Source organism: Nothoprocta perdicaria, unplaced genomic scaffold (genome assembly GCF_003342845.1).
Source record: "Nothoprocta perdicaria isolate Ctin4 unplaced genomic scaffold, notPer1 scaffold_70, whole genome shotgun sequence".
Taxonomy (NCBI): domain Eukaryota; kingdom Metazoa; phylum Chordata; class Aves; order Tinamiformes; family Tinamidae; genus Nothoprocta; species Nothoprocta perdicaria.
In genome coordinates, this window is record NW_020455977.1 from 1,771,707 (window position 1) to 1,796,059 (window position 24,353).

At 35.9% G+C, this 24,353-nt stretch overlaps 1 protein-coding gene across 3 annotated transcripts in view; it reads right to left on the reverse strand.

Annotated features, from left to right (window-relative positions):
• Window positions 1-24,353, reverse strand: part of TBC1D5 (TBC1 domain family member 5) — a 280,235-nt gene that overhangs the window by 113,489 nt on the left and 142,393 nt on the right. For all 3 annotated transcript variants that reach the window (XM_026050797.1, XM_026050798.1, XM_026050799.1), the window contains 8 exons: window positions 24,062-24,170; window positions 22,251-22,340; window positions 22,057-22,128; window positions 19,387-19,454; window positions 13,231-13,333; window positions 6,995-7,083; window positions 5,408-5,458; window positions 5,250-5,319 (listed from right to left, as the gene is read on the reverse strand). In XM_026050797.1, coding sequence (XP_025906582.1) covers window positions 5,250-5,319; window positions 5,408-5,458; window positions 6,995-7,083; window positions 13,231-13,333; window positions 19,387-19,454; window positions 22,057-22,128; window positions 22,251-22,340; window positions 24,062-24,170 — 652 coding nt within the window. The remainder of the gene's footprint in view (window positions 1-5,249; window positions 5,320-5,407; window positions 5,459-6,994; window positions 7,084-13,230; window positions 13,334-19,386; window positions 19,455-22,056; window positions 22,129-22,250; window positions 22,341-24,061; window positions 24,171-24,353) is intronic.

The window sequence follows — 24,353 nt, forward strand, 5'->3', positions numbered from 1 at the left end:
GACCAAAGTTTCCTCACAGATTGTCAAATAAAGTTCACTGAAATGGCATCTATTAATAAATTCAACAATCTTTCTGTTCTACCAAACAGAAGTGCAATATATCATGGAAATCATAGTAACAGATCAGTGGAATAAGTGAATCACGGATACATGTGAAAAGAAATCACATTTGAAGGAAGCATTAGAAGGAATATTAAAAAACGACCTTCACAAAAGGACCTTCACAAAACTTAGCAYGTAACGCAGAAAACATGCAGAGAAAGCAAATATGATCTTACAAGCAGTCCACTGTGATGATAATTAAATCCAATCCATTCGTGATTTTGAAAAAAAAAGATTTCTAATCTTGTTGCAAGAAGCTAGGAAAGAAAAGCCAGTGTTGCCTCCAATGCAAGAGAATCTGTATGACCACCAGAAACCAAATGGTGGCAAATGCCACTAGGAGGAAGGGTCCTCCACAGGAAATACAGACAAACCACCTCTTGCTTAGAAGCTGCAGCAATCTTGATTGCCCTGCAATGTCAACAGATATTTCAGTGCCCAATACCATGGGGAAAAAAAAAAAAAAAAAAAAAAGAGATATTGCACTCTCTCTAGCATCTGTCCTGGGAAACCTGCAGGTTCCCTGAAATACATGTTTGCCAGTGCAGTCAGCATGGGAAATAAACAGGAGAAACTGGAGATCTGTGTGTGATCACAGGGCCATGATCTCATTGCAGTTACAGAGACATGGTGGGATGGTTCATGCAACTGGAATGCTCCCATAAGGAAGCTGATGAGGCCTTCTACAGAGAGGTGAAGTAGCCTCATGATCCCAGGTCCTGTTTCTTGTGGGGGATTTCAACTACCCTGATATCAGCTGGCAATGCAGCTAGGCACAAACAGTCCCCAAGGTCCTGTTGAGCACTTTGACACAGGTGGTGGAAGAGCCAAGGAGGAGAGGTGTGTTGCTGGACCTGTACTAACAAATAAAGAAGGACTGGTTGAAGGTGGGAAGGCTGGGGGTAGCCTTGGMTGCAGTGATCGTGAGTTGGTGCAGTTCAGGATCCAGCGAGGAGGATGCAAGGTGACAAGTAGGAACATAACACTGGACTTTAGGAGGGCAAACTTTGGCCTGAGACATACTTGGAGTTATCCTCTGGGCTTATGACACTAGAAGGAAGGGGGGCCCAAAAGACCTTGCTAGGATTCAAGCGTTCACTTCCTCCAAGCTCGAGATGGATGCCACAAACTGAAGCACAGGAAGTGCCACATGAATTTCAGGAAAAATTTCCTGACTGTGAGGGTAACAGAGCACTGGACAAGTTGCCCAGAGAGGTTGTGAGTCTCCTGTCTGGAGATGCAAAACTCATTTGGATGCAACTCTTTAAAACGTGCTTTAGGTGACCCCACTTGTGCAGTGGGGTTGGACTAGATGATCTCTGGAAGTCCCTTCCAATCTTATTCATTCTGTGATTCAAAAGAGACAGTATGGGAGGCTAGTAAGAGCATGCAGCCAATTCTGGAAACCCACAGGAAGTAGGTGAAAGCAGGAAAAGTGGCCAAATTTCCTTATCCCACACTTAATTACGGYAAAATGTCCCCTGTGATCACCACTTAAACTAACATTAGAAGCAAGTTACCAAAATAGTCAGCTTTCATTTTAACCTGTTTTTCATTTCTCCACGGTATGCTATTTCATATTATTGTTTTAGACCAATTTCATTATTTTTTGGTCACATCCCAAAATTTAAAACACTAAAAAAAGAATCCCCACTAATTATTTCTAATCGCATATAAAGAAAAACACTTTTAAGGTATGATACAACAACACTGCCTTCACATTAAAGACAGTCTGTAATAACTTTCTGCATGAGCATATCCATTTATTTTTGAAGCTAATCATAAAAGTCTGTAACTTTATGAATTCACAGACTGTGCTGAATATGCAGCATATTCCATCAGTTGGCAAACATCTGGGATATGTGCATTATTCTGCTTTACTCCAGTTGAGTTCAGCTTGCTCTCTGTATGCACTTGTAGCTGATGACATAAAAGGTTTGTATTTTTGAGTTCTTATTTCAATTATGAGCATAAATTCTTATATAGAAATCTCAATATAAGAATCCTTTTACCTATTTTAACTTGCAATATGAGAAGACAGGATAGTTACCCATGTTGGCAGTTACACCATTAACTGTCTAGGGGTTTAAAGCCATCTTTACAAAATTTGAAGACAGACTCTTAAACACTATCTTGAACGTCAAAAAATTCTAATTATCAAAACTAATGCAAGTTTCATCTTAAGGAGGAGTGCCAAAACAGGAATTATTTGTCACTTGCAACATTTGTGCACCTTGGCATAATGCAGCACCAACACATTGCTGACTGTCAGGCTGACTGACTACCAGCATGGGAAAGTGCATCACGTAATATATGCTGGCTTGCCATTTTTAAAAGCATAAGAAATGTAGATGGTGTCCATCAAAACACAGTTCTTCAGCACCTAAGGAATTAACCATATTAACAGAACTGTTCAAAGCATGACASAATCTGTGAGGACAGAGGCTGTAATCCATGACCAAGGTACTAACTGTGCACACCTCTTGACTCAGCACCCTCCATGCATAAGTTTTATGAATGACAAGAGCGTATATGGCCTGATTGTTGTGATATGCCAGCCAATTTGGTTAAGAAAATATGACAATACTTTCAATCAGTTGAAATTGCTCCAAAAAATGACATCAAACTGGTGTGAAAGAAATAGCCCAAACAGAAAGATGCTCAAATAAACTAATACATCTAAGCAGTCAAAATGTTTAATTAGAAGTGACTCACAGCGTCTGTCTCCAAAGCCCAAAGCTAGGTGGACATATGATATACGTAACGATACCCCCTACTCACTACATCCTACCTTGTTGCATGGGACAAAACACCTGTTTTCTTTCTGTGAACTTGTAATTCTTGGAAAACATTTCATGAACACATGGCTTTAATCAACTGCTGCTAACATGAAAAGTAAATAATAAATCCCAAAGAAATGGGAGAGGGTAGGATAAAATACAAAATAAAAGAACAGCTCAGAGACCTGCTTTATTGTTTACAAAAAAAGCATCACAGTCCCTTCTAAGAACAGTTTAAATATGGACACCAGTGAAAAGTGGCTGAAAAATGTAGATGAAGTATTAGGAAGCGAATCACCAAATCCTCCTGCAGAATATTGCCTAACACAGCATGAACTGGAATGGCTGGTATTCCATACAAGTACAATTTATGCATACATGAATTTAGGAAATAAATGCTGCTGCAGTAAAGGGAGGCTAGGACATAGTGCAAGTATATAAAATGTGGACAGATTTCTCTCATTAACCACTAGGGAATCCAGGAGCTGGAGAAGTTCCTATAATGGCAATTGGGAGTAATGGAACCAACTGTTAGACGCTATAAAATGTTACTTGTCTCTCAGAGCTTTCACTGCTTCATTTGTGAGGATTCAGACTTTATTGTGTAGTCAGCTCTCAAAGTCATGGTGGTAAAAGCCATATGTACGAGACAGGCTTATTAAAATTATACATGCCGGCAAATAACAAGAACAAACAACTAGAATCCATGCGCACTGCCAGGGACTGGAAAGGGCAATGTAAACTTTCACCTTCTACCCARGCACTGTAAATCTCTAGGCAGACCTAGTTATTTCAAGCATAAAATTCAACCTAAAACTTTACCACCTCTGTCACAGAAATTGGAACAAATACATTTGAATATACTGAATTCTGAACAGCTAGTCTCCAAGAAGCATCTCTCACAGCTTTGTTGCTAGAATAAAAGTGACTATGTAATAAGTTCATAAAATTTATATCTCATATGTTTTATCTGTAGTTACTGACAATTATGGAAAAATCCTAACCCGAGTAGTAACTTATAAATGTAGATAGCTTAGGCCAAGATAACAATACTCCATGTTTAATGAAATATATATATATATATATATATATTCATATATTTAAATGCTTAAAGAAAACAGAAGCTTTTATGCGGGGCTTAAGTGAACATGTTTTTGTTATTAACAGGCAGACATATCCACACTTCAAACCAGTACTCCCTAATTTAAGTACGTATTTTGGTACACACATGCTGATATCTGTTACTGAACACACTCTTCTGATGTTCTCTGTTAGCTCAGACACTTACCCCATGGTCTAACTGAAAAAGCAGTTGAACTGAAGCAAGCTGAAACCATGTTAGGATATATAACACACTGCTAGTCTTTCAGACACCTCTAATATGGCTATTTTTTCTTAGAGTCTTTTATATATATTCTAACAATTGCATAAATAATTTTCCAGAAATAAAAAAGAAATGAAAAGAGAAGAAGAACTAAATATGACATGAAAATAAAGCATTCTAAAGAAATCTTGAGCACTTGACTGAGGCAAAATGGTCAGAGGGGATTGTTAAACACACAATGGTTACAAAATGGTTACTGGTAGGGATTAGATGGTGCTGAAAAAATGAGAGGGCCATAGTTCTACAGTACTAAACACAGAAAAAGGCTTTGCCTGCAAAGTAGCACCATGTAGTCAAGGATGTTAAATACTGAAGCTCCTATATAGCTACACAGGTAATGTAGATGCTATGTAGCAACGTGTAGCTATATAGCTACACAGGTAATGTAGAGATATTCACTCTTCTCCAAACATCCTGGGGCCAAGAAGAGAAATGAAAAGGGTCAGCATCAGCAGAAAGAGGTAACAGAAAGAGGCATCAGTATAAATGCTGAGGTTAGGGAATGACAAATCTGACCTGTGATGGGCACACATGATCACAGGTTTGATTTCAAATTGCTTAAAGACAATTTAAACCAACAAGTGTAAAATAATTAAACAGTTCAAGTCTTGATATATTAAATACCAACTACACACATTTATTTAATATGACCTTTGTACATGCTTTGGGTAGAAGCAATAGATRTGTCCATGTCAGACATTCTTTTAAACATTTACAGGAGAACATCACTCCCACATATCAGAATTTGACTGGTACATTTRATTTCTGATGACAAAGTGTTCCTTCAGTAGACATCCATCCATCCAACTAGGAGACTTTCCACAAGTTCATATGACCAAATTCTGAAGTAATTCTAAAGAATTTCATTGTAACTTAGTTCAAACAGCTTTAACTAAGGTGTTTAAGAGAATATATAATTCRATTATATTAAAAATCACATTTGCTAACAAATATTATGCACACACTTTTAGAGTAATAGTTACCTTCTGACTGTCATGTTCAAAAGTTGAAAACCAATGTTCTGCAGTTTTCATAAGACGTGTGAACATTGCACTGCAGAGGAAAAACCCAGAAATTTGGTGTTAAATAACGTACGAGAAACAGAAACAAATTACATGTGAAAGAAGTTGTAAAAACTTACTAGGCATCATGTTCCAGATATTCAGGATTCAAAAGAACTTTCATTTCCTCACTGAAAAAGGCAACAGTGAACAATCCAAATGTGAATGCTTATTTTTGGTCAGCTTCTGCATGTACTATTATGTATTTATAAGCCAACTTTCATATAAAGTGCAAATGAGAAAACTAGCCTTTTTAATTAAAAAGAGCAACTCCATTGAACAAATGAAGTCTTTCCTTTTTATAAAGATCAAAAACAAATTAGCTGCCTTGTCTGCACTACAATGAAGTAACCATCTAATTATTCCAAATAACAAATTACTGAATGTCACAATGTATTATTTGAATATGCTTGATCTAGAATAATTGATTGCTGCACAATCTATCACTGTTTGTCCAAAACAAAAAAAAATATGGTTAACGGTCAAATATGCAGTATCAAAACATTAATTTATTTTGTTTTAATAGCCTGTATTTTTATTGTACTTTAACAGCAATTAATCAGTGACAGCACCTCTCTTCCATCTACTTTGCTGCTTAGCTCTACTTTTTCAGAGGGGGTTGGAACAGAATGCTGTGCAGAACCCACAGTTATTTTGAGTTACTTTCTGCTGAAGAACAGCGTGTAGGCAATTTCAGGGGATGTAAAGACAGATACTGAATAAAAACAAACATGTGTAAATAAACTTCATCCTTATGCTAACACTGTCTTTGGACAACCACAATGAGGGGTGCTAAAAAGAGGTTACCAAAGAGGTTATGCAAGCATAATTAAATTGGATTTTAATCATTGCTGGACTCCAAAAAGCAAATGCAAGAAGATAAGTGAAAAGAAATGACTTAACTATTACACATGGTTCAATCGTGCTTAAAAAAAAATAAAAGCTTTGCATGTAAGGCAAAAAAAAATCTGCTTTGGGTTGATACACAATCACATGTGATGCAGTATTTTCTATATGTGCATAAATAGATGCACAGCGATGTGCACACACACACACACATATATAACTATACACACTATTTGAATAAAATGGAGAATTTGTACCTAAAATTAATGTTATTACAAAGCCAAGTGATAGTCATGTACTGCATCTACAATGTTACAGATGATATTATCTATCACATTTTGTATACACTGTTTTTTTTTTTAAGATATGAAATATAAAAACACTGGCAATATATCCATTGACTGTATTTCTCTAGTCTACCTCCCCTCAGCTATGACAAATATTAAAACATTTCTGGCAAGTACAATAAAGTGAAATAGTAGATAGGTAAGCCTTTTGATTARTATTTTCTTTTAGGTTTCTTGTCTTCCCATTTTTCTCTGGCTAACATCTGTAAAGTGGCCAACTCCTACATTTTAACCCCTCCTCTTCAGAAGTTGTAATAGGGAAGATGAAACAAGGATTCTTACATAAAAGCAGGAGGATTCTGGTATGAACTTACTAATTATGAASAAAGAATTAAAGGAACACCTATTTTATATGCTGATAAATCTGTTGATGTATTATATATATTACATATCAATGTATATATGCATATGTGTTTTTAAAGAAAAAGGAATTTTAACATACAAATACAAATATACAAATAAAGAAGTGCTTGCCTTGGTTGTGCAGCTTCACTGGCATGTGAGAAAGCCTGGTGGTCACAATGCAGGATAAAGACAATGGGAGCTAGAAGTTCATGCATACCCTGAACATAAAGGGAAACAAAAGTACAGTGAGAATTTTCATTCATTTAGTGGCTCATAATGCTCAGAACCAGGCAGACAGCAACATTAGCTGCAAACTAAGTAAAAGCACATTGTGAACAGAATGGTTTCATAATCAATGGCTTTTATTTTAAATTCTGATTAAATCTAAGTGTTTATTCTTCTATAATATACGAGAAGCAAGTCATTCTCCCTTTTTCAAACATAACAGACAACAAATTGGCTATGGTAGGCAACCCTGCACCTGGCAGTTTACTCCAAGATCTATGTTCATAAATATGAATTTTATTTATGATAATTACAATCATGATCCACAGTACAAAGATCTGCAATAAGGACAAATTATGAAATTTAAAATTACTTTTTATTTGATAATGTTCCAAAACCAGCATAACAGTAGCCTTCAGAAGAGATAAAGGCAGCTATTTGGGAAATTAAAAAATGAAACTTCCATTCCTATGGATACTAGAAATAAAAAGGGCTTGCTGCTTTAAAAAAAAAATTWAAAAAAAGTCAATACTAAGAAAAAAATCACTATAAGACAACACATAGGAAAACTTGCTAATGTTTCCTCACAGACTTTTACTTCTATACACAACCCATGTCCAGACACAGACAAAATGTAAAAACATGCATGAATTAAAACTGAAAAAAAAGTTGCCAACTGGTGGGCAGTGCAGGATTTGGCTTGGCCTGGGGTTAGAAGTACAGGTGGGTCATCCAGGTGAGCCACTGGTACCTCCACTGAGGGGCTAGCTCACCATGAACAAAATAAGATTTTTTGCCTTCACTTCATTGAGGTTTCTCAGTTATTATAGGGAGTAACTCCTTCAGGGAAGAAGCAATCCAATTGATACCACCACCAATACAATACAGGTAAAGCTACAACCTGCAGATCGAAACCTCATCTGTGGGAGACATTCGGTGATCCCTGAGATCACACTGGGAAAAGAAGGATCTGGGGTATCCCACCTGGCATATCTGGATGTGTCAGGAGAGCCTGGCTTTCGATCACAGACTAGGAGGTGGACAGGACCTTCAGAAATCATAGGTTGGGRATGGGGATTAGCCTTGCAAAAAAAGCAAGCGAGCCCATAAGTGATGGAAGGGATTGGGGTTGCATCTGCTCCCCTTGGCTGGCAGTGCCTGCATATGGGGATTACACCAGGCAGGTGGCAATTCCACATGCCCGCCCCAAAGCCTTCAGCCACCTCCATATCCACTTGCAGTTGGTTCAGTCCCAACTCCTGGTGCTTTTTCTGGGTGAAAGTAAGACCATTGTGTCAGTCCAGCTGGCAGAAAAGACATRGGGCAGTCCACCAGGCCCACGGCATTTCAGGCTGACGCTGGGAGTCTGAGGATGGCTGGCCCCAGACAGGAGCTGGTCTGCTCTTGTGATCGTATTTGCAACCTAGGAAGCCTCTCCACTTGCTATTCCAAGTCTTTCTATGAAAGACAGAAGTGAGCAGTGAACATATCACAAGCTCATGGATCTAACTTGCTGCTTCCCCAGTGCATCTGTTTGAGGGCTTCACAGCTATGAAGCTCCTAGAGAGGCCAGCTGCTCATCATCCAGATTGGCTCCTTTCTTCCAGAATCCTCATGCCCTCCATGTCCAGGTTTACTCACAGGGATAGTCATGCTTGTCAAATGTAAGAGGATGGCTTATCCCAGCAATAAACACCTCTGCTGAAGGCATACAAAGCTGCTGGAAAGATAAAACCAAAAATGTTTGGGCCAGAAACGGCTAAAGCAAGGCCATGGAGACTGACAGAGCATGACGTGTGATCGATTTTAGGGATGAACACTGGATCTTTTGAGCCAAAGTCCTTCCAGGTACATGGTGTGACGCTGTGGGGTTTGGGGACTTGGAGTGGTCTGGGGATTCTGGAGGTACTGTCATATACCATGTAGCATTTGAGGAGTATTCAAGCTCAGTGAGTTAAGTATTTCTGCATCAAAAGCATCATGCAGCAAGCACCATTAGTACAAAARTTCTTTAACTTTTATCGGAAATAATGGCGATTTTCTTTTGTAGTCCAAACTGAGCAGAGAGAATACTGTTTGTTGAGGGCCCAGATAGATGTGGAAGTTMTCTCCAAGTGCTCATCTATTTTGAATGTGCTCTGAAGGTTATCAGTGAACCTCTTCTGTTCATAAGAAGTTCCAATCTGCAGCGGTATTGAAGGGAAAGAAAAAAGGCGCTTAGAAAAATCTYTGTATAGCATCAATTTATAGCAGCTGACTCAATTCTGAGGGAATAAAAATCAAATTTCCTGAGATTTAGCCTCAAGCACAAGTCTGGAGCAATAGTGGAGTTGAMTGGGCAAAGTTAATTGCAGCAAAACTACTTAAGTTTGGCTTTTTTTTTTTCTTTCCCTTTTGATTATGAAGGCTAAATAGAAGCTTAAAAAAAAATCAACCAACAACAAAAGACTACAAGCAAAGTTCAAAGTTCACTGATGGACAGAAATCGACAACATAAAAAAATTTCTGAATGTCTTGTGGTCATACCAAGATGGGAAAGACACACAAGACTCTGGTCCAGAGTTAGGAGAAAAACAGAACTGCCAGAGGTGCTTAAATAAACTGTAGATAATGTGCTGCACTTTCATATATACTCATAGCCATCAGTTGATTAACAGCTTAAAAGTCTAATCGTGTATTTACTTTGATACAGTAGCACGAAATAAGGGAAATGGGGATGCCAAAAACTTGAATATCTAATAAAACTACTATCTAAGCTGTAAACATATGAACTGAAGAAAAAGAAAGAGGACATAAAATAAGAATTAGTTATAAAAGATAAAAGCAAATCATACATTCTTTCAACATAATAATATATCAACTTTATAATAAAGTAGAATCATAATGTGGCTGCCCATATACAACAAAAACAAAACAAATAGATGATGAAATACCAGGATTTCAAAAAGATACCTCTGATCTTTCAGTTACAAGAATACTTCAAATGTTTAGAGATTTTTAGCTTGGCAAGAAAAGCCACCAGTGTAATATGCATACACATATTTTTTCAATGCTGCAGTTTACTAGAACTCTTTAGTGTTAATAAATAAGTTGACAGAACTCAGATAATTTTTGACACTTCCCAGCTACAACAAAGTATTGATTTCATAATGCAGTCTAGGATTCAGAAAGAAAAACAGAAATTTCTAGAGTATTTCTAAAATGAAATGTGAATCAATGCAGTTCAAAATTATATTGACTTCTCTAAGGACAATCAAATTATGCGTGAACAATAGCCTAATGATTTAACTTAATTGCCATTGCTTCTTTTCAGTGTAACTAGAGCCAGAATTTTGGCACCAGTCTTGCAGACGAATGCAAATAGTAATTTTACATATTTTAAAGTAGAATATACTATTCTCTTTAGATTTTATATTTACAATTGCAATTTAAAAATTTAAGCATCCCAGGAAGGATTCAGTCTCTAAAATCGGTAATACAGCTTCACAACATTCCACTCTATTTGACAAGGGACAGAAATATCTTTTGCCAAACAAATAAGATGTTACACTGCATTGGTCAAAAAACACAAAGCCGACTACTTGTGCATATATACATATCAAATAAACATATTGATTTCTTCCTGTGAGAATATGTAATAAGTCTCAATAAATAAATCTCAGTTACATTCTACTTATAAGGATAGAAACTGCCACAAAACTAGAAGTTCTTCAAATATTTTAAAAGAGAAACATCAGGTCCTGTACATATGATGACAAAAGAAGTAAAAATTTCCATTTATTGGCCTGGTCTTATAATTGTCCTGGTAAATGTAACTCTTGGTGGAGCTTACAAACAAAAGAGAGAGGAAATCTCTCTCTAATGGACTAGGTCCATTATGGTCGCTGAATATGAAGACAAATATCTTATGTTTGGCTCTGTATTCATGTCACTGCAGAGAGAGCAGCTTGAGGGGGGTGACTATTAAATGGCAACCTTTATTCTCAAGGACAATGCTATGCTTTTTTGTAGYAGGGGCTTTTTAGGAGTGAGTCAATTATGAAAATGGAACAAAGAAAATTGGTAGGACCAGAATCCTGACCACAGCATATGTATTTAATAAAAGAGAAAAAAAAAAGTCCTGATTCCACCACAAATCACCACCTGATTCCACTACTTCCTGCTAAATAATTCTGAAAAGTGACTACTGATGGACATGAAAGAAATGGTATATATAGATAGATACACCATCAGACTTGGATCACATACTGAACAGTCATGAGAAATATTAAACTAACAGTTTTTCATCATCCAAATTTATTTTTTCTGCACTATATCCATCTCTAGTCCTGTGGCAACCTTCTCTTCAAGCTGCTGCACTACTCAAGCTACAGTAGTCAAAACCAGAGGTGAAGAAGTTTTCTTTGTCAACAGCCTGTAGGCTTGCAAAATTGAACCTGTTCTTTTATCTGCCTATGTTCATTTAGCCCACCAAGCAGTCTTTATTAAAGCTGAGGCATCAGGCAGTCAAAGTTCATTAATACCATTTATATAATCTCTGCAGTTTCAATTAACTCAGCAAGACATTCTACTACATGATAACAGTCTCATTAATTCAATAAAATCCCATAACTATTAACAATATGGTCTATGTTAAACGGGGTGTCACCTAGTACAAAATAATAGCTTTAACAGCTTGTGATGAAACTCAGGGCTTTTTTTTTTAAATTTGATCTAGCTAAATATTCCATCCTTATGTAGAAAGGTATTATTTCTTGGTAAGGAATCTAGAGGATTTTAAATATGAGCAGAGGGTAATTAAGTCCTTTTAAGTCATATCAAAGAGAAAAATAATACTTCTTGTTCAATAAATGGTAGACTAAATTAGCTGGAATCTGTTCTTCCATTTTCCCATCACTGTACTTTGGCCTATATTCACTAGAAGAGGGGCGCTGAATACTGCTTAAGTGTTTTCTTTAGCAGTGCCCTTCAAAGTACAGCTCATCACACACCTCATCTTTTCTCTGTAGTCCTGCAGTGCAGGACTACTCCTTGCTCTCAGTCTGTGAAACATGAAAAAGAAACAGCTGATGGAGATTCAATATTTTCATAACTATGTATTTGATTTTTGGTATTATTTGTAAGCTGGTTCTTCAGAAGTAACTCTTCCTTCAACTCATATGTGCTGGTCTTCTCAAGAAATGCAACTGATTTCCTGGCTTGAGGACATGGCAGCCACAGACCTGGTCACAGACCAGGCCTGAAAGCACACAGTGTGCTATAAAAATGTATATATTTACTGAATCTCTGCATTTTTTGTCAAAACAAAATCTGTCTACCTAAGATTTGCTGCTAGTCTTTGTCAAAGGACACAGTACCCCTCAATCTGTCAGTCCCTCATCTCAATACAGTTAATAACTGAGGGTAATAAATACGGATATACTTTTGTTTACAGTTCTGCAAATTGGCCTTGATACAGGAATTTAGTATCAAATTTATACTTTATTTAAACCTTCAGAACAAATGTTTTATCTTCATCCCATATGGATGCATACTTAGGCCAGCTTTAAGGCTATCTTTGCCATTTTAACTGAAATAGTTTGAGTAGGCTTTCCTTCTGAGGTATTCGCTTGCCCCCTTATTTTTCAGTCAGGAGAAACTTGTTCATTGCATTGTATTTGGATCCGTCAGGATCCATTTCTTAATGTACAGTGTGGCTTTAGCATTTTGAGAAAGAACTTAAAACAGCACACACAACTTCAAATCCTAATGTTGGTCTGAATTTCAAAAGACACGATTTATTGTTTATTCAGTGGCATCCTACTGCAATCTTTCTGTCTTCTTCTAAACACACAAAGCCTCCTTCTTTTTTAAACCATCGCTGAAGAGATGCTGAAGAAAAAGATGTAGTTTCTAAAGAAATTCAAAGTTAGACAACTCACTGACCTGATAGGAAACAATTTGAAGGAACATCTTRTGAGGAAAAAGCGTATGTTATTCAATGACCTTACTTTTCTTACAGCTGACAAGTAGCTTTTTGATTACTTTAGCATTACAATACAATTTCAGATACAACAGAACTGCATTATTGCCCAATCATTTGTAAAACTGTACAGAAAATGTTGACTCAATGAATGSCACCTATACAGTATTTTCATTACCTGTTTATAAAGCAACTGCTCATTTTCTCTGGCATAGCAGAACAGAACATCTGTAAGAATTTTCCTCACATTCTCTTGCTGAAAATATTGCATTTCAGGAAACCTGAAAGGGAAGAAATGCAGCAATGGTAAACCACGTAGCTCACAAAAACATGGTCACTGGTCTGCTATAAACAGTTTGCTAGGACAATACGTTTTTTGTCTGTTTTCCCACCTCTCCATGAATGGAGTGGGTGTTGGTGGAATACTTCTAAAGAGATGTCATATTTGTTTTGCAAATAAAATTGGAACTATATTCTAATATATAACAGTCTGTTACACCTATATGATATTGCCAGTTTTATTTAAATGCATAGCGCCCTTTAACATAATGAATACTAGACATCTGCAAGAATGACATAAAATGGCACATTGTTGTAAAGACCAACTTTTAAAAACAGCCAGTGTGATGAAAGTCTGAGTGACTTCAAGAATCCAATCCAAAAAAGACAATGTACCATCTGAGTACATATTCCTAATTGCCCAAAGGATCAAGTTACTTTGCTCCTCCAACTCCTTGTCAAGATTTTAAGTTTTGCCAAATAGAGAAAASGAAAGGAGACAGAACGAGAGGGAATGACTGCAACTCAGATCTGCCCTCTCCCTCCTGCACACAGATGGTTCCTGTCCCACCAGGCAACCTACAAGGTTGTCCTGGTCCCAGGCAGCCCAGAAGCCGGATCAATAACCCCAAGGCAGTGCTACACTCCCTGTCAGCCCCGCACCAAAGAACCTGAAACGTGCTCTAGAATACTTAAAAAAAGGAGGGAGATTGAAAACAAGCAACAAAGGAAAAAGAGTTAAAACTAAAACGGTTGCACACAGTTAACTACTGATTCCGGTACTGGAAAAATAAGCGCTGGAGATCAAATCTCACCGAGATAAAAAGACGCTTTGCATGACATGCTTGCGTTCTTTAATTTGTGTTAGGCTGACAACTGCTAACTGGATCATCAATCTGTCCTGCAGTTTCAAGAACAGTCCTGCTCTTCATTTTTTTCTCCAGACAAAAGATGGTCAAAATAAGCTACTATGAAGAGGATAACAACTACAATATGTTAAGGAGTCTGTAAAGAACCAAACCGAAAAAAAAATGAAGGATATGTCAAAGGAAAAATATACACAAGGGTTCAATATTTCATGAATATTTGAAAAAAATATTAGCATTTTAATGACTACATTATTGAAATATCTCATAACTAACATGAAAGTAGGCATCCTAATTTTCTTGATCTCTAAGCAAACTCCAATATATCCTATTGACATCTTTTGCTAAGATAATTAGGCTTTTCACCGCCATTAGTGGCTGTCTCAAATAAACCCTCAAATGAAGAAACCATTTGAGACTGTCGCAGAATAAATATCCACTAAGTGAAATAGAATAAAATGGAATTAGCGTGAGAAAAAGAGGAAAAAATTTCTTGTCAAATCATGTTATCTGCATTTAATCCAGCAAAATGTAAATATGAGGAATCTGTAATTATTCTGATGTAACTCTCACCTCTGCATCCTCCTCACTGGCAGGTAGAAAGTAGGAAATAAGTAGGAAATAAGTTGCTTGTAGATTTACTTAAATATACTAGTAGTGTTTTCAGGCTTACCAAAGACTTAACTAGATGGTAAGAAATATTTTAAAAAGTGACCGTCCAAAAGCACATGCAACTATGTGGAACAAAAAAAAAAAAAAAAACTGAAGTAGAAAAATAAGAGTTTTACAAAGAAAGGAAAAAGTAAGGTTGGACAAAGAGAACCAGAAGAACAGTTGGAAAGACAACACCTGTATGCCTCAGTTTGCTAAAACCAAGGCTAGAGCATTGTTGGCATGAAAATGAAGTCATATGGATCACAGCTAAGCTTTTCTGAGGCAAATTTTGTCTTGCCTGCTTCCAAAGCATTGCTAAACTTCAGTTATCTGAAGGTTTTGTAAAGCCTGTCCAGAGAAACCAAGTAAGAAAATATGATCAATGGCCTGAGTCAAACTACTTGTGTTAACTATTACTGAGATAATGACAGGTAAGCTAGAAATGTGCTTTGAAATCCTTGGATGAAAGACATTATTCCACAGTCAACACAGAGAAGACCCTACGGCTTAAACAGAATAAAATTTAAATACTGAGAAAGGCATTTGGATGAAGAGTACATCATTTTCCTGGCACCTGATGGGGTAATGGTAGACCAACATTTGGAAACTTGTGTGTACTTGTAGTAATCATATTACTGTAAAGGAAGGACACAGCTGAGACCAGAAAGGTGCATTACAGCAGATGGCAATCGACATAATTTAGGGGTTTGAAGAGATTATTTCTGAAGGACTGTTATTCAGACCTGCCCTATGAAGTTTAGGAAAAGAAAACTAACAAAGAAAACTCAAAAATACACAGAGTATCTGTGAGGATCTCGTAATACGAGAGATTGTGACAAGAAGGATAATAATGAACTCAAGAAATAAGCTGGCTGAAGTATTAATTATAATAAATGTAAATACAAGAGACCATGAGGGAACTATCAGTTCAGGAAGGATTTTTATGAAAAATGTGATTCTACGATTAAAGCACTGGTTTAGAAATATATCAGCCTCAAATCAGGCAAGGTAAAACATTTTTCAAGAATACTAGGATATTACATTTAATTACATTTTGGGAGAAAAACTGCATAAGAAAATAGGAATTTTACCAGAATGTTTTGCCATATCTACTATAGTTAAACAAAAGCGCATTCAAGTCCATGATTTCTAAAAGGGAAGATATGCATGAATACGAATAGGTTTTCATTTTTAAAACATTAGGCCTTTTAGGGGCCCCTACACCACTAACAGGCAAATATTGACATAAAAGGCAATCAAAGAAAAGGACCTATAAATATTTTTAAAAAATATGTCTGTTAACAGACTCGAAGGAGAGTCTTAATCACCGCTGTGGAGTGACCTGCCTTTTTCTCATTTTTCTGCAGATTCCTCAATTTCCTCATATTCTACCCCTCCATTCCCCAGCCCAACTCCTCAGCAAGGTAAAACTTGGGCAACAAGACTGGGGAAAGGTATCTTCAGAAACAAACTGCAGSTCCCTTTTGTTTTTAAGGGAATAACCTCATGTAGAAAGGTAGCTCTCCCTTATGGCAGTCTCTTCTCTTACTTGGAAACTAAATTTTGTCCCTTGGACAAAAGAACTATGGAGTTAGAATAGAAGAAAACAGCCCAGAGCTGTTCCTTCTTACATCTTCCCAATGATCCCTCCACTCCTTTTGTCTCTTTGCTTTTTTTTTTTTTTTTTTTTTTTCCCTTCCAAAAAAGGAGATAGAGGGTTTAAACAGGTGCAACCACTGCTCCTCAGCCTCATGTCTTCCCCTTTCCTATAGGGTCATTGCTGTTCCTGAATTAGAAACAGGCTGGAATAAAACACATAGACCATCATCAAAACCCACCTCTGCCTCCAAGTTAGTCTACTGGGAACCCATAAGTCTTACATTATCGGAAAGAAAGACAGGATGATCAAATCCRGTCATTTGCAATCTCAACTTCAAAAGATGATGCCACAAGCAGAGTGGTGTTTTGATTTGACTGGTAACTAGATGTAAGTACATCTAGCCGCAATTTTATTGCAGATTTCTATTCCAGCAGAAAACTTACAAAACTTCTTCTTTATCATTTATCCTTTTAATTATTAGCACATAATCAGCTTTGTTTTACTTTTTGGTACCTCTTCAGAAAGACGGTAATTAATCACTGTGTTCTTACATCTACTACAAGTTACTATGTTGCTAATACAAACAAATTCCTTTCTGAGCTAGAATACAACCATATAACTTGCTTGATATTGCTAACTATAATTGAAGATTTCTAATTTCATAAGAGAACTCTCCCTCACAGCCTGATTTTGAGAAGCTTTTCATTTGGGATAGAAACAGACTATATTTGGTTCTAACCCCAAAATTGAAAAAAATGATGTTCTACATAGCTGAAAGTCTGTCTGAACCTCTCAACTATCATCCAATAAAATAAAATAAAGGTTATTAAATAGAAATGTTAATCTGTAGTTAGGATTAATTTACCAAAATCCTTTCCTACTCAGCTTGTAAGTATTGGAAATTCTTATTATGCAGTAGGCAAAAGATTTTAGTAGAAAAAAATGAATTTAGACATTATGGGATCAATCCTAACTTTAGATGACTTCAGTATGGTTAGACAAAGATGAAGTTAGAAACCTCTTATAATTATTGAAGAAAAAACAAAGTTGCTACTGAGTATATTTTATATTAAGCACAAAGACATATTGCATAAAAACCTTATGAAGCCATGACAGCATTATGACATTGGATAAACTTTAGCCTTACAGACCAAAGGTTTCAGTATGATAACAAATGTGTTGGTTCAGCTTTTTCACAATCACATTTCTACCTGTTTTTTTCCCAGTCTAATAAAGACATTAGAAAGTTATTTTTATGCCGCTCTATTAGATTGGACTCTATGTGATCTGATGCTCTGTTTGCAGTTAGCAGCACTGCATATAATGTATATAATATTTATTTTAGGCTGTTGGATAGTGGAATATTTAACTCAGAGATAGAGGGTATAAAAATTTTCTTTAAATAAGAAACAAAAGATGATGACAACAATGATGATGATAATTGAATATGCTTAGGCAATTTACACATTTTAAGCTTCAATATAACGCACTTCAAACTAATGAGAAATCTTTAAATTATAACAATAGGAATTTATGTAAAGAATGGAAATGGAAAAGACATCCTTAAAGACAAGACAGGTACATTTCAAAGCCAAGAAATGTAGAACTTACTGCTTATTACTGTAATGCTAACTTGCAAATGGATACAGATCTTTATATTTATATATATATATACACACACAAAATGCATTCTATGGTTTGCGATTAAGCAACAAGAGTACACATAAATGCATATAGTTTGTGAAACGAAACAAATCTATGTTACTCTGATAAAACTTGCTTTTTCATTGTCTGACTTGTTTTGATATGACCCATGATGTATCCTGCTATTGTCTGAAGCGCATAAACTCTGCCATTTGCCCGAGTGACAGCCTGTACTTCATACACATTTAAGTAAATAGTCTTATATCCAACATAACTTCTATATCAATTTTCATTCTCCAATTATAGTTTATATATGTATATATTTTCATCTTAGAACATCCTGAACTGTTCCTTTTGCAAACAAAAAAATACCATCTGTGAGCATGCACATGAAAGCATGCTCAGATTTTAATTACACATCTCACTGCAAGAATGCATTCAAGAATGGGTCTAGGGACGGACATATAAAATATTCCAAAACTAGAGAGCAATGACTTCTTCTGCATGACTTTGTTTTTCTAAATGAAAATGTGTGAGCTTGGCATTTTTAAATTCTATGTCTATCACCACTTTTTGCAAGTTATAAGAAAAAAATATTTGCAATACAGTAAAATGTCACATGTTAGCAGAACTATAATTGAATTTAATTAGATTTACACATCCCAGTCAATGCTTCTGCTCTGAAAAGAAATATTTGCAGGAACTGAATGTTCTAACTCAGATGCCTAAGTTCCTAAACAGGAATGACCTAAAGGCCAAGAAGATGAAAGGATAGTCATAGAAATATTAGGACAAATTTTAAAAGACATATGTGACAAACAACACTATGAAAGTGATAAATAAAAATAGAAGTGCTTAACTTCTCTCGATGAATGACATTATCCTCACTAATTAAACACTACTTATTATTGATTGAATAAGTGTAAAGAATTACAGAAACTCATCTGTTCAATCTTTTACCGTAATTATAATTTACTTTAAACCCTTTGATTTCTCTTACTTTCTCTTTGTTTCACATGGAAAACCTAATATTCCTAATATTTTAATTTAAAGGAGCTTTTCTCCAGTGATACCAACAAATCTCCAGGGTTTATGTTTAATGCAATTTTCTACTTCTTCACTCCAAGAAAGCTGTCTTGCTATACATTAAATGCATGTTTCTACACATTCATGTTCAACAATCCTGACATTTACACTAACTTAAGTATATAAAAGGAAATATAGTATACACCACATAAAAATGCAGGATCAAAATTTATATATGGATATTTCTTCAGAAAGATCTACATACGTTCTTGTCACATCTTGTTCAATCATTGCTCGAAGCTCTTTATCCTGGAAAAATTTATTCCATAGACTCTGAAATAAGGAAAATAATTACATAAATCAGAGGCTTCTAGTAATACTTAGGGCTTATCTACTGTAACAGCAAAGTACTGTGAAAATATTAACTAATTAATCCTCAATATCCCTAGTTGATAGATATATCAATATTTTATAGGTGAAAAAGAATCAGAGATAAAAAACATTTGACTTTCTGGATCCCGGTTCCACATTCACACCATTCACTCAGCGGCGGGCTTCAGGTCTGTGGGTTTCTTGCTTACACAGACCAACRCTTCAGCTGAGAAATAATCAGTAGTTCACTGGAAAAGGTCTCTCTTTCATGGCATATTTCTCCTACAAACTTATGGGCTCTCCTTAGAAGGTGCAACAATTTTCAAGACAATGAGCTGACTGCCAGTAAGCAAGTTTGCCTTAGTGGAGGCAAATTMAAATACGGAATGCATGATGATCACACGAATACTTATTATGAAAATCACACCACTCTAATAGTACAAATACATAGTACAAATCAAGATGGGTCATTATAAAAAGCCTCTTACATAGAAAACTACAGGATTTAAAGTTCATTATCAACATTAAAATAATAGAATTCAATATTTAGCATATTTAGCTTCTTCTGTATCTGTAGTTTTGTCCATTTCCATTCTCTTCTTTTTGCTAACATGCCATATTTACCAACATTTTCCAGAAGCCAACCTGAATAAAGTCAGCAAATGTTATTTAAATGTTCCAGTCGACGCCATCACATTAGGGTAATGCTAAGGAAGCTGTTGTGTAAAGCCTATTCTTTGCAATAAAGGAATAGTAGCTTGGCAATATTGATCAAAATACAGAAGGAATATAATCCTTGCCAGTCTTTTCATTTAAGTTAGTTTTCAGATAGCAGCAGCAGTGAATGAAATATCATATGAAGAGAGTGGCTGCAATACGTCCCAAATCTATTGCTCCCTTGTAAACAATTTATTGTCATGGTGGCTTTCATGTGGTGGCTTATTTACACCCTTGATAATGTTTCACTCAAAACCAATACCTTTTTTATCTTATTTAAGATACACTGTATCTTTCTTACAGCTCTTTTAGGGCAGCTATGTCACATTTTGAGAATTGTACCCTCCCCTGCTGGTCCCTCACAGTGAAGGACAGAGAATATGGACTCTTTTAATGCCAAAAGKGAAGCAAATCCCAGAACACTATAAAAGGGCAAAACATGAAATCACTGCAGAGGGTCRTAAGTACTAAGCTCTTCACTCCTGTGACCAACGTGGTCTCTTGCTTTGTTCTACAGGTTAACTAACTGCCACATACGCTGACATTTCAACCCATAGCCTGTACCTTGTGAAGACATCATAGGCAGGAATAAGGTTGTAACACAGTGTACAATCACACACCACAGCAGAAAAAGAAATAAATCTTCTGCATTTGGGACAACTCTCTGTTCCTCTGGATGCAGGAATGGTTTGACAGTGTGGAGTCACACTAGTTGCAGGGTCCCAAATGGGCCTGTGATCAGCACTTCCGTRTTCCTACAAGCAGAGCCACTCAAACATCTCTCCTTTCACATTAAATGTGAAGCAGAGTACTACAATAAACACAAACCGATTATAAGCTTCAATTTATGTGAAAGTCTCTTTTGGTCTAAATCTCTTAAAATCAATCAAGAAGATATTTGCATGGTATAAAGTTATTTTAAAAGTAAGGTAAAGCAGAATGTTCTGAAATAGTAAAAAGAGATCAAAGTGGTAATTAGCAGAAGAGCTTGAAAGTACCATACTTAAGATGCATTCCAGTTTAAGTAAAATGCAGTTCAAACCACAGTTTCTCTCTCCCKCTTTCAAAGAAGTTGCCTAAGTTCCTAAATCTACACCTAAATCCTAATAAAAGTGCCAAATACCAAAGAAGTAGTACTTCTTGAATATCAAGTTACATTGAGCTCCTATTCATTTCAGTGAGAGCTGGATACTCAGCACCTAGGGACAATCAGATAGAAGTTTTTTGCCCCATTTCCAGTACTGAAAATCTGTCATTTTGCAGGTGGTTGCTCTCTTATAACTGTTGGATATTCTTGTGTCTTTTAACAAATGTTACAAGAGAAGAATGAAAAACCAGGAGGAAATTATTATTTAGTAGCCTCTACTTTGCACATTTACTCTACCTGCATACTAGTCAGATGTGCAGCAGTGCCTTTTTTTTTTTTTTTTTTGATAGATGAAAACTTGCCAGGTTAAACAGTATACTATTTTGTACTGTTTAAATATTCCTAAATATGCATGTTTAAAATGAAAACACACAGCAATAAATGAGTTCATCAGTGAAAGGACGGAAATTCTGTAAAATATGGTTTCTTGTTCATTATATCATTTTGTACTATAGGCACTGGAAAAAATAGAAAYAAAGAAACAAACAAACAGAAAAATAACAACCCAGAATATTAAGCTAAAAATGAGCATTTCTGATTGCCCAGGGCTTGTGAGATACTTGTTAATACAAGTCAGTTTGTTAATATGGGAGTAGAGACTTTAATTTGTCTTCTTCATCAAGACCTCTTTTTGTCAACATGATGATAATGATAAGAATTCTAGTAATACAGATGTTGAAAAAATAGGAGTCAATTTACCCCCTCATCCTGAGACAGTGGATTGTTGATGATCAGATCTTGCTGTCCTGCTTTCCGTGGGTTGGTAATATGCTGGGGGGAAAAAAAAAAAAAAGAAAAAAGTGTTTCTATTTCAAACTTTCTTCCATTAACATTCTAAGTATTATATCTATGTTCAATCATCAGAGTAGAGACCTTATTTTGTACCAACTTACAATCTCTTTGATCTTGTTGTAAGATGTTCTTAATTCTGAAGTGCTTTTAATCCATTGACTTCTGTCTTGGGGTAAAACCTCGAGAAATAACTATTAACAAAACAAAACAAACCAGTTAAGTTTAATCAATTTAATAGAGTTTTTCATGTACAAACCATCTCAGAATATGGAGGAGCAAATATTTTACAAATGTACAACTGAGGAACAGGAAGCAAAGACCTACAAAATGGTCCTGGCATGAGGTCTTGCCAATCAATAAATAAGAAGCTAGAAACCATTATAGTTCTAGAGCACATCATAAAGCATTAAAAAAATACAAAGGCACAAACTAAAGCTTTGTAAAGTTTGTATACAATATACAAAGCTTGGAATTGTTTCAATAGCATTGGTTTTTATTGAATGTAATATGCCTAAAACCAATGAATGCAGAGTAGAAACTAAAACCACTCAGAGATTATCTAAGAAATGTGGATGAGAAAAACCTTGTTCCATAGAAAACAAACTGGTTCTAGACTTCTGTGAGACAGTTAAGAGACTCAATTTTCCAAAGAGTAAATTTCAGTGGTTCATATCTCTGAGCAGGGTCAGAAATAGACACCCATTAGGGAAGGCTATTTTAAAAGATACAGAAAAAATGCAGTGTATTTTCTTGCTTTTTAAATATATCTTTATAGTTACATATTATAAAGGATTATGAAATAGTAAACATTGCCAAACAAAAGCATTTCCAAATTCATTGAAAGTAGCTAATTATTTCAGAACTTAATGAAAACATTGACAACATTTTAAAAACAGTGAGTCAAAAACAGAGCCCTAGTCCATATTGGGACATTACAAATAAAATCAGCTTCACTTTGAGATTAAAACACTGCTTGATTTAATTATTAGGCAATGTGGGACTCAGTGCTTCTGTTAGTTCAGGTGTTTGGACGTGATCTTATGCACCTCATTTTCAGGACTCAGGGAGGCACAGACACAAAATAATGCTTGTGACATATATTAATCTCGCTTCCCGTGGACAATTTTTTCATTAAGTTTGAATGTGTTCAATGGTACAAACATTCAGCTTTTCAAACTTGCTTCTTTCATATATGGAGGTGTTCATGCCAATGTCAAGTTTGTGAATTTACAAGACACAGCAATTTAAATTGTTGATATTCACATACAGCAACTTCAGTTACAAAGATAAGATGTTCCCTACTATCCAAGCTAATGAAGGACAGGATTCCTGATGTCAGTGCCACAAAGTTCGGTAGGACTTTATGCATTATCTCATTATGGTTCAGGCTTTTCCTCCCTTCTCTCCTACAACAGAAACCTCTGAGGGCCTGTGGTGTTTTAAGATTGGGAGACCTGGTTTCTTTCTCTATCTAGTCATTAAATAAGACATTAGTCCTAATTTTCTCATTACTGCTCACAGAAAGCTGCTACCAGAAGGAGCTTGTCCAAAGCAGTCTCAAGTTCCACAAAATATAAATTTTCAGACAAGCTTCCCTTTTTATTTCCCATGCATGATTTCTATGTCTCAACACCAACAGGAGATATGACTGTGTTGCACTCAATTTTATTTACACCACCCAGTGTAAAGATATTCTTTCCTAGGAATCTTTTGCTAAAATCAGCAATTCAGCTTTAAGGCAACTCAATATGATTAGCAAATGTCCTATGAATTACAAAAACGAGTAGGAAAACATTGGGATGAAGTCTCTCGGAAAATTCATGATTCTTTGCATCAATAATCTTCCAGCGCATCAGGTAATGTGTTGATATATTGCAACCACAAACTGTAAATAAATATTTTCTCTTCTTACCTTCCAGCAAACACTACGGAACCTGCTGCTTCTCAGCTGCCCATTAATCCCCTTCAGCCGTATAGTTGCCAAGTAATTGTTGTTTACAAATAGTTCTTCCCATTCTTTACTGCGTGCAAAAGCAAAAGGAAGGAACATTTAAACCAAAAAATGCCTTAGCTGATTTAAGGACTACATGACACTACATGCTGTGGATAAGTAGAGAAAAGAAACTTTTTTTAAAACATATATATTTAGTTGTGTACCATTTCTAAACGCATGGCTGTCTTTTTGGACACATTTCTTCTTTGGA